Source organism: Gadus macrocephalus, chromosome 7, assembly GCF_031168955.1.
Source record: "Gadus macrocephalus chromosome 7, ASM3116895v1".
In the NCBI taxonomy this organism is placed as follows: Eukaryota; Metazoa; Chordata; class Actinopteri; order Gadiformes; family Gadidae; genus Gadus; species Gadus macrocephalus.
The window spans coordinates 27,093,279-27,105,178 of NC_082388.1; the positions used below are offsets into that span (position 1 = coordinate 27,093,279).

The 11,900-nt window shown below is 53.6% G+C and overlaps 1 protein-coding gene across 1 annotated transcript in view; it reads right to left on the minus strand.

Annotated features, from left to right (window-relative positions):
* Positions 1–204: 204 nt before the first annotated feature.
* The window catches only part of pcdh1a (protocadherin 1a), a 50,557-nt gene continuing 38,861 nt past the window's right edge, over positions 205–11,900 (minus strand). Inside the window, exon 3 of the mRNA XM_060056108.1 lies at positions 205–835. Within this exon, the coding sequence (XP_059912091.1) occupies positions 542–835 (294 nt within the window). The 3' untranslated portion in view covers positions 205–541. The remainder of the gene's footprint in view (positions 836–11,900) is intronic.

Here is an 11,900-nt window from a genome sequence, read left to right on the forward strand (position 1 = left end):
TCTGAACTACTCAGGGGGAACGGGCGCGCACGGGGAGGTGGGGGGGTCAAGTAGGGTGGGTTTGACTCCCAGCTTAATGGTTCCGGGTTTGGTTCCCCAATGTCCTAACCTGTAGGCCTCCCAGCGTAGGATGGCCCCCGACCCCTGACCTCCTCCTAATGACCTGGTCTGACCCCTGACCTCGACCTCCTCCTCATGACTCCCCTGGCAGGGTGTCTCTGAAGGACCAGTTCACTGACCCTCTGGAGTGGACAGAGGCCTCTGGTGACCCACTGATGACAGACGACGACGGCGACAGACTCATCATGGAGCACCCAGCGAGGGGAGCAGGAACCGGTCCACACCGGCTCACTAACACACCCAGACCAGGTCTCAGCCCTACCGTTCCCATGGTGATTGAAGGATGGGGAGGAGAGGGAGGGGGCGGAGTCTCAGGCCTACCGTTCCCATGGTGACTGAAGGATGGGGAGAAGGGGCGGACTCTCAAGCCTACCGTTCCCATGGTGACTGAAGGATGGGGAGAAGGGGCCGAGTCTCAAGCCTACCGTTCCCATGGTGACTGAAGGATGGGGAGGAGGAGAGGAGCGGGAGGGGGCGGAGTCTCAGGCCTACCGTTCTCAGGGTGCTCGGTCTCTCCGATGCTGCCGTCGGGGGTGGTCCGCTCGTAGTGCTCCTCCGGCAGAGTGAGGGGCCCCAGGCGGGGCCCCCCCGAGGAGGACTTGCTGCTGGGGGTCTCCGACTCGTCCAGGCCGCTGTCGTAGAAGCTGTGGGAGGCGTCCTGCAGGTCCTGCTGCACCGGCTGGGAGGTGGAGAAGGTGACCCGCCGGTGGGGGTGCTGCGGGCGGAGGGAGGCGGGGTTAATGACGGCGGCGACGCCCACAGAACTGAGAGGATCAGGGGCGGGAGGGGCGAGGGGGGAGGGAGGAGAGGGGGAGGAGAGAGGGTAAAGGAGAGAGAGAGGGTCAGGGGCGAGAGGGGCCAGGGGGAGGAGAGAGGGGGGAGAGGGGCGAGGGGAGAGAGAGAGGGGGGAGAAAGGGAGAGACAGGGGGAGAGGGGGGGGAGACAGAAAGAAAGATAGAGTGTGAGAGAGAGGGAAAGATAGAGATAGGGGGGTTGGAGGAGAGAGAGAGAGAGAGAGGGTGGGGGACGAGTAGGAGAGAGAGAGAGAGAGAGAGAGAGAGAGAGAGAGAGGGAGAGGGAGAGGGAGAGAGAGAGAGAGAGAGAGAGGGAGAGAGAGAGAGAGAGAGAGAGAGAGAGAGGGAGATGGAGAGGAAGAAGGAGAGAGAGAGAGAGAGAGAGAGAGAGAGAGAGAGAGAGAGAGAGAGAGAGAGGGGAGATCATTTTTTACATTCTGGTTTTCATTGTTTCTATTTTTCCGCGTTTGTACTTGTGTGTCGTTTGATTTAGCTGAACTGCTTTGACGGAGCAAACGTTTGTTTCTCATGCCGATTGGATGGGGAGGGGAGGGCTGCAGAAGGGGGGGCAGGGGTATTAATGTTAATATTGTTTATTCATCTTCCATTATTAATGCACTGCCATGTTCAAAGGGGCGAGAGCGACGGAGAGAGCGAGTATTTACAAACTCCTCTAAGAGTTCTTCACATACAGTAGTACACACGACAATAAAACCCTCTGAATTTTATTTAAAAGAGAGAGGTAGAGAGAAGAAAAAGAGAGAGAGGGAGCGCGAGAGAGAGACAGACAGACACAAAGAGAGAGAGACAGAGAGACAGAGAGAGAGAGAGAGAGAGAGAGAGAGAGACAGAGAATGCCAGAGAGAGAGAGAGAGAGAGCGAGAGACAGACAGAGATAAAGAGAGACAGAGACAGAGAGACAGAGAGAGAGAGAGAGAGAGAGAGAGAGAGAGAGAGAGAGAGAGAGAGAGAGACAGAGAACGCCAGAGAAAGAGAGAGATTACTCCTTTAAATCGTAAGTGTGGTTTTATGAGACTCGTGTGTGCGTTGACACTGACACTGTGTGTAATGTGATCTTTTTCAAGTGCAGGGTTAGGTTTTGGTGAAATCACATGTGTGTGTGTGTGTGTGTACTTCATGTGTGTGCGTGTGTGCATGTGTGTCTGTGTGAGTAAGCATGTCCATATGTGCGTTCGTTAGCATGTGTGTGTGTGTGTGTTTGATAGCATGTATCTAAGTGTGTGTGTGTTTCAGTGTGTGTGTGTTAGTATCTCTAAGTGTGTGTGTGTTTCAGTGTGTGTGTGTTAGTATCTCTAAGTGTGTGTGTTTCAGTGTGTGTGTTAGTATCTCTAAGTGTGTGTGTGTTAGTATCTCTAAGTGTGTGTGTTTCAGTGTGCGTGCGTTGGTATCTCTAAGTGTGTGTGTGTTTCAGTGTGCGTGCGTTAGTATCTTTAAGTGTGTGTGTGTGATTCAGTGTGCGTGCGTTGGTATCTCTTAGTGTGTGTGTTTCAGTGTGCGTGCGTTGGTATCTCTTAGTGTGTGTGTTTCAGTGTGCGTGCGTTGGTATCTCTGAGTGTGTGTGTTTCAGTGTGCGTGCGTTAGTATCTCTAAGTGTGTGTGACTCAGTGTGTGTGCGTTGGTATCTCTAAGTGTGTGTGTGTTGGTATCTCTTAGTGTGTGTGACTCAGTGTGTGCGTTGGTATCTCTAAGTGTGTGTGTGTTGGTATCTCTTAGTGTGTGTGACTCAGTGTGTGTGTTGGTATCTCTTAGTGTGTGTGACTCAGTGTGTGCGTTGGTATCTCTTAGTGTGTGTGTTTCAGTGTGCGTGCGTTGGTATCTCTTAGTGTGTGTGACTCAGTGTGTGTGTTGGTATCTCTTAGTGTGTGTGACTCAGTGTGTGCGTTGGTATCTCTTAGTGTGTGTGACTCAGTGTGTGTGTTGGTATCTCTGAGTGTGTGTGACTCAGTGTGTGCGTTGGTATCTCTTAGTGTGTGTGACTCAGTGTGTGTGTTGGTATCTCTGAGTGTGTGTGACTCAGTGTGTGTGTTGGTATCTCTTAGTGTGTGTGACTCAGTGTGTGCGTTGGTATCTCTTAGTGTGTGTGACTCAGTGTGTGTGTTGGTATCTCTTAGTGTGTGTGTTTCAGTGTGCGTGCGTTGGTATCTCTTAGTGTGTGTGACTCAGTGTGTGTGTTGGTATCTCTTAGTGTGTGTGTTTCAGTGTGCGTGCGTTGGTATCTCTGAGTGTGTGTGACTCAGTGTGTGTGTTGGTATCTCTTAGTGTGTGTGACTCAGTGTGTGTGTTGGTATCTCTTAGTGTGTGTGACTCAGTGTGTGCGTTGGTATCTCTTAGTGTGTGTGACTCAGTGTGTGTGTTGGTATCTCTTAGTGTGTGTGACTCAGTGTGTGCGTTGGTATCTCTTAGTGTGTGTGACTCAGTGTGTGTGTTGGTATCTCTGAGTGTGTGTTCCAGAGAGCAGCAGCCTCCTGGTCAGGTAGCCGTCTGCTCCGACCTGGCCAGCATTCCTCCCTCCCCCAGCTCACTTTACTAATGGCTACTTACCACCAATCGACAACAGAAACATGACCCCTCCTGGTGCACACATAATCGCATTCCCCCGTCCCACCCCACTCCCTCTCTCCCCCTTCCTCCCCAACTCTCTCCCGCCCTCTCCCCCACACACGCGGCCAGCAGCATCGTTAAAAAGAGCGGTAAAACCCACGATCCAGCAGAGCCGGCCGTGGTTCCTCCCTCAGATCGATAAGGAACCCGAGACGCTCTCTCTCGCCACTCCGGTGGAAAACATATCCATTCCTCAGGCTCGTCCCGCCAGCGCCGGTGAGCTCAGAGCACCGCCGCGGGATGAGCTGCTCACAGATTCCTTTGAACCCCCATTAACGCTCGTTTGCTTTTTATGTTGTTTTATTCAACCCCAGCTTCCTCCTCGCATCGGGAGTTTCCCCCAATATGCGGGCGGAAAACTAATATATATATATATATATATATGTATATATATATATATATTTATACATACATACAGATATATGTATCCACAAGACATAATTAAATCCTTAAAGAAAATCTGGTGAAATATTAACGAGCGCTGGCATAATTTATTAACGCAAAATCAAAGCAGACCTCTTCAATTACTTTCGTTTTCTTTGACCGACAAACATGTCAATCTCACTCCAGATATATATTTTGTTCTCGATATCTGTATCCCAAAATAACCCCAGACCAACGATGCAAGTGTTTTGGGAAAGAAAAATCGAATTCCTTCTGGCTTTAATTAGGGCCTTTGATTTATGGGGCGCTAGGTGGCGTGGCGCGGTCTTATCGCGGCCGGGGCGGCCGCCGTCTTGTCCCGGGCGCTCACCCTCGCAGGCCAGCGTTCGGTTCATCGTCCCTCCAAGAGGAATACAAATCGCCCTGATTGGTATCGTTTGGGTTTGGGCACACTCGGTGGAGCGATCCCACACACCACACAGAGCAGCCCTGCTATAAGGGCGAGGCTCGTCGGAGGAGACCACTGAGGCATGGCTACTGTAGCCTCCTTCCCTTTAGGGTGTTATCAGATTGTTGCGAGCATAGCGCTGCCATTTCAATTAAATCATGCTATTGCTTTGCACAGCTTTGTTCAGGACGCCATTACTGAGCTGCCCAAGCTGAGGTTGGGAGGAGGAAGAGGAGGAGGAGGAGGAGGAGGGGGTGGAGGAGGAAGAGTAGGAGGCGGTGGAGGTGGGAGGATGAGGAGATTGAGGAGGAGCAGTTGGAGGAGGAGGAAGAGGAGATGGAGGAGGAGGAGGAGGAGGAGGAGGAGGAGAGGAGGAGATGGAGACGGAGGTTGTGGAGGTGGTCGAGGAGGAGGTGTAGTTGGTGGAGGAGGAGGCATGCAAGGCCATTCAGAAGTAACAGGGCATATGGATTCCCACTTAAAGCCGCCAGTCTGGGCCCACACCGGGGCGTCAGCAGGTTTTCTCCTCCCGGGTGAGAGAGTCGGACCAGAGCAGCTCAGGAGGCGCGATCTGGGAGATAGATGCTCCTTTTTGGGCAGGACACAAATCCTTTTCACCAGGCCTCGGGGAGATGAGGAGGAGGGAGTGCAGAGATGGAGAGTTGGAGGGGGAGGAGGAGGAGGAGGAGGAGGAGGAGGAGGAGGAGGAGGAGGAGGGGAGGGAGTGCAGAGACGGAGAGGAGGAGTAGGAGGAGGAGGAGGAGGAGGAGGGGGAGTGCAGAGACGGAGAGAAGGAGGAGGGGAGGAGGAGGAGGAGGAGGGGAGGGAGTGCAGGGATGGAGAGAAGGAGGGGAGGAGGAGGGGGGTTAGGAGAAGGGGGAGGAGGGGGGGAGTTGGTCAGGCAGACAGGGCAGAGCTGGGGGCCGGGGGGGACAGCGGAGGGATTAGTGTGGGGACTGCTGCGGCAGCACAGTGGGTTTGTTGGCCGGCCGGCTGTGGAGAGGCGGGCGGCATGACGATGGGATCTGCGTACACAGAGCTGCTGGTTTAGCGCCGGAGCCTCCGAGGGCGGCGGGGGAACAACAACATCCTGTTTTTTTTTCGGTCACACGGCCGCTGTCGTGCGGAGAGAGAGGCGTTCCGGAGGATTCTACCGTAAACCTTCCACACCGTGATCGTTCCGGAGGATTCTACCGTCACCCTTCCCCAACGGGAATCCTCCCTGCCTCCGAATGGGTTGTGAGCAAACACTTTACAACATATTTGAAAGGACGGACAGTCCAGTGGTCAGGGAGACGTTTACATTCAGGGCCTTCAGCACGCTTTCATCCAAAGCGACCTACAAGAGTGACTTTTCTCAGAAGAAAGAGAAACAACAAAATATCGCTGTTGGTACAATAATGATATAAGAACCATTATTCACAATCCCAAGGTTAACCCATTCCCCGTAGACAACAAAGACAGCTAGGATGAGATGCTGCACAATGCCATGTACTATTTTTAAGCCCCAGGATGTACAACACACAATAAGTGTGTACATTAAGGGCCAGGACGTACAACACACAATAAGTGTGTCCATTAAGTACCAGGACGCACAACATACAATAAGTGTGTACATTAAGTACCAGAACGCACAACACACAATAAGTGTGTACATTAAGTACCAGGACGCACAACATACAAGAAGTGTGTAAAAGGGGTGTGGGGGGTTAGGTGGGAGGCTATGCAGAGTCCATGTGAACTCTGAACAGGGGATACCCACACCCTGGGTATAAGGACACCAGGTTGATTCACAATGTCGCCCCTAACCTCGCCTGCCTGCTCCTTAACGACGTGTATCTGAAGTCGAGCTCCAGAATGAAGCCGCCTGCCCCGTGGCTCAGTGTTCAGTAGATGATGAGATGACTCGACAGGTGAGCGCCACATGCATGTGCACGTTATTACCCAGTTAGTGATAAAACGGTACAAACATACCTGGAAACCATGAAAGGCTTTACCGCCTGCCGTTGGTCGTCATTCTTTTTATCGAAGAAATAATTTGTCAACTCTTCTCTTCAGAACCAAGACTGTTTCTATAACCAGTTTGAACCACAATCCTGCCATTCCCCAGGTGACCATAACTAATGATACAAGTCAAACACACGCAGCACACGCACACAAAATCAATAAAGACGAACACTTCATCATATTCATCAGCCAGTCTGGAGCCGGGAGCATCTAAGTGCGTGTGAAGTTGAACAAATCTGTGCATCTAAGTGTTAAGTGTTATGATCATTCCCGAATTTCGGCGGGACGCAGAGTCAAAACGCGCTAATCAATGCTAATTAATTCAAATCAATTACTTTGCCGCGGAAGGATGTTAAAAGCTAAGAGTGCATTCAGGATGACGGGCCGCGTGCAGACGGGCGCACAGCTTCATTCCTCTCGCCGTCTTTCATTTGAATAATGTGTCATCGAGCTCCGCCGAGGAATGATCACTTGATCAGCGCCGAGATGAAAACCAAGTCGATTTTTTATTAATGGGACCCCTTGCTCCTTGCACTCCCGTGGAGATCTTCCAGCACCACCACCAGCACCACCAGCACCCCCTCCCCTCCTCCTCCTCCACCCTAAGCACCTGGTTCCCTGCGGAGCTGTTGGGCGCTCTGCGGGTTGCTTTGTTCTGATGACAGGTGCGTTTTCATTATATTAGGCTAATGGCTCGGAACGGGAGAAAAAGAAAGATATGCAAATGGCCGCAACCAGCACCGCCACCTCCACCTCCTCCATCCAATCAGCCGATCTAAATTATTCACCGCTATAGATCTCCCTGAACCGGTCCACCCGCTGAATACATCCCGCCCTCTCGGACAAGATGCTGCGTTAATTAACGGTTTTACATTTAATAAATTACACGGTGGACCACGGACAAAGACAACCACGCGCCCTAACACAGACACACACACACTCACAACACATACACACACCCTAAAGAGACACACACGTACACAACGCATACACACTCCCTAAAAGAGACACACACACTCACAACACATACGCACACCCTAACCGAGACATACACACAAACACACATCCTAACAGAGACACACACACACAACACATACACACGCCCTAACAGAGACATACACACTAACAACAAACACACACACACACACACACACACACACACAAACACTATAAACATACCCACTCAACCACGCACAACAGAGACACCCACACAATAACAACACACATAAACACACACACTAACAAGGACACACACAGACCGACAGACACACACCAGCCCCCACAGACAGCAGCTCCACAGACACACACACCAGCCCCACAGACAGACAGAGAGCCCACAGACTCAGACACACAGACAGCCACAGACCCACCGGGGACCCGGCCTCCATCCTCTGCGTCCCCGAGCCGTCCAGCTCTCTCGGGGCGGCAGAGAGGGGACACTTTTTGACGAAGCATTATCTCCCATTTTTTTACCATCAGCCGTACGGATTTCATTTGCATAAACATATTCCTCCGTGACTCAACCTATGCAGGCAGGATATGACGGCCCTCTATTCCCTTTGAAACCACGGCGACGCGCAGGGGGGGGGGGGGGGGGGGGGGGGGGCTCGTAATAACGCTATTCTCCGATAGATTCAGCTTCTTCACGACCGGCACGCGAACAACGAGCCAACACAGGAGGAACCCAATCGATGTTGGCCCGCCCTGCCTCCCTCTCTCCGCCACGGCGGCGCGCTGACATTAAGAACATCAGGGCAGGTTCTGTTCCAGGAGAACTGTAAACTGGAGGAAAAAAAACATAGAAATCTCATTATGGACATAATGCGCCTTTAATGAAAAACCCCACCTTGATCTCGCTTGTGGTCTGGTGCACAATGTACGATCCAATGGCCTGAGAGCTTAGCGGATCCACCCACTCTTCTGCCGTCCAATTAGAAAGGATTATTAGTCTATGACAATTTGCCAAATAGGGATGCACTTGTGTTCGCGATTGTTACGCAACTCGGCTCTTTTGATTGTTAATTAGCGTGGCAGCGGTTTATGAGAAGAAACGTCTGCTGCGAACCGCGCTCGGCCCCGGCTTTGGATTTGTTCTCCCCGACCAGATTACCGGGGCCTCCCATGGCCGGTTACAGACCCACTCAGGGGCTTACGGCTCCGCCCGCCCGCTATATGGGATTAAAGAGGGGCCTCTACCCACCGCTCCTGCGTGGTGTACCCCCCCCCCCCCCCCCCCGACGAGAGGACCCAGGACCGGGCGCGCCGGCCGCGGCCTGGCTGGGTCTGGTAGCTCGGTGAGCAGTTAGGGTGAAAGGTCGACGGACTGCATCCATACTGCGCTGTTCTAACCCGCGGAGCGCTCAAAGAGCCGTACAACACCTGGGGGGGGGGGGGAGGGTCCAGGGCCACATCGAGACCACTCCTGATTGGACTTGATAGGAAACGCTTCGTTGTGAGTAAAAGTTACACACACACAACGTGTGCACGGCTGAATCAGCCCCGCGTTGGAAGCTGTTCATCAGCAACCTTTCCTTCGCTAACTCCTTCCCTAACTCCATCACTAACTCCTTTCCTACATCTCCTTCCCTACGGCTCCTTCACTAACTCCTTCACTAACTCCTCTATAGCTCCTTCACTAGGATTCCTTCCCTGACTTCTTCCCTACGGCTCCTACACTAACTCCTACACTAGGACTCGTTCACTAGGACGACTCCTTCCCTAAGGCTCCTTAGCTACGGCTCCTTCACTAACTCCCTCCCTACGTCTCCTTCCCTAGGCTCCTTCCCTAGGGTCCCAGTCGACCACACATGATTCCCTTCACACTAATATCGCGTCATTAATGATTTCCAATAACACTTATGAGAGGATGAATATTGCATCGGCCTGGAGGCGCTAGGCAGTGACGGCTCTCTGGGCAGAACTTTATCGATCAGCGACGTATACAATATTAAACAAAAGCAATCGAGGAAAGTACCCCCAGGGGCCCTCGCTGCCCAGGGTACCCAGGGAATGGGGTCTCTGGCGGGCCTGGCTCACTGGGACCCCCCCCCCCTCTGTCTCTGGTTCTCAGCCAGGCCCCGCCCTCCTGCCGGTAGGACCAGAGCCCCCCAGAGACAGTAAGGCGTGCACACACACGCACACACACACACACACACACAGTAAGGCGCGCACACACACGCACGCGTGCGCGCACACACACACACACACACACACACACACACACACACACACACACACACACACACAGTAAGGCGTGCAAACACACACACACACACACACACACACACACACACACACACACAGTAAGGCGTGCAAACACACACACACACACGTTCCAGCCGTGCACTCCAGCACGCACTCACAACAACATGAATGCTTCCCATTTAAGCATTCATGTTTTTGCATGCACACACACACACACACACACACACTCACTCATAAGCGCCAACTCATAATCACATACAATCACACACACACGCACACACAAACACCCAAAGATTCACTTACATTAAACATTCCCGCATGATCACACAGCGGAAACACAGCACATAGTGCGTAGTGTGTCCCCACCCCCCCCTCCCCATGTGAGTGGCGTGGGCTAGGAGGCGCGCTGACCTCTTTAACACGCCGGGTTGTACACAGGAGACGCCGCCCCGCTGCAGAACACGCCGCTGCATCGTGGATAATATAAAATTGGTTTTCTGCTCATGTTAAAGGGAAGGGGCCCACTGGTGTCTCAGTGCCTCGGCGATATGAAAAATTCAATTTAAAAGGCTGAGGGGAAGAATGGCGCGCCCCATTCTCATCAGCCCACACCGAGAGATAGCACGACGTCGGGCAGGAAACGATGCCAATCCAGCTGCTGAGAAATTCCTTCATAATTCAATTCAATTTTCAGCAAATCCCAGATGGACCCACTTCCCCACCCCCCCCCCCCCCCCCCCCCCCCCCCCCCCTCGGCCCGGCCCCGGGGACACTGGGACGGACGACGGACGGACGGACGGACGGACGGACGGAGGAGGGAAGGACGGACGGACGGACGGACGGACGGAGGGACGGACGGACGGACGGATGGAGGGACGGACGGACGGACGGACGGACGGACGGACGGACGGACGGACGGAGGGAAGGACGGAGGGAAGGACGGACGGACGGAGGGAGGGAAGGAAGGGGGACAGGGGGACGGGGGGAGGGGGGGAGGGGGGGATGGACCGACGGATGGACCGACGGAGGGAAGGGGGTGGGACGCAGAGAGATGCAGAGAAGACAACAGTGGGGAGGGGGGGGGGGGGGGGGGGGGGGGGGGTCGGGGGGGGAGAACGATCAACCCCTCACAGCGACCGGGCCCGGGTGAACGACCACAGGGCCGGGCCACAGCCAGGTGAGGCTAACGGCTGATGAACCGCATCGAACCAATCCCCCAAATCTCCCCAGCATCTCGCCGCGGGCCGCTGCGCCCCCAAATAGATCGGAGCCCCCGCACCAATAAGAGGAACCAACTTAAGCGGTGAACGGGAGAGAGAGGAAGGGCTTCGGGAGGCGGGGGGGGGGGGGCTCTGCGTAATGGGAGCCAGCGTGTGAACTCTGCGGCGGCGGCGGCAGGGGCCTTGCTTTTACTTAGCGTCAGCGTGTGCGTGCACGCTTGGCTTGTCGCCGTCTGGCCGTGTGCGCAGGAATCGATGGAGTGCCTCCCCCCGAAGGCGGGGAAAAAATGAGCTGCACCACCAAATATGACAATGAAGGAGTGCAGCTCTCAGTGGAGGCAGCTAGCATAAAATCACAGAGCGGGCCACGGCGCGGGAGAGATGCATAGGGAAGCATTGTTTTTCCATTTCACCACCACTTCCCTCCCCTGTTACCCTCATCCCATCTACTGTTCCCTCCTCTCTCCCCTCTCTCTGAGTCTCTCTCTTTCTCCCACTCTCTCTCTCTCTCTGCTCTGTCTCTCTCTCTCTCGCCCTCTCTCCGAGTCTCTCTCTTTCTCCCACTCTCCCTCTCTGACTCTCTCTCTCTCTCTCTGGTCTGCCTCTCTCTCTCTCTCTCTCTCTCTTTCTCCACTCTCTCCCTCAGAGTCTCTCTCTCCCTGGTCTGCCTCTCTCTCCCTCCCTCTCTCTCTGAGTCTCTCTCCCTGTCTTGATGAGCTCTCTCTCACCCCCCCTCTCTCTGTGCTCTATCTCTTCCTCAATCCCTCTGTGAGACTCGCTCTCTCTGTGTTTCTCTCTCTCTTTCTTGATGAGCTCTCGCTCGCCTTCTCTATCTCTGCTCTGTCTCTCTTCCTCTTTATTTCCCTGTTCTCTCTCTTCTTCTATGTATTTCCCTACATGATTGCACACATGCACACAAACACAGACACACAAACACAGAAACACACACACATTTGCATTCACAGATGCGTTCTCAAATACATTCAAACACACACCCATAACCACACACATCAGCCCACCCACACAAACACACACACACACACAGCGAGCATTGTGCACACGCATTCACACATGCATACACATACACAGATGCACGCACAC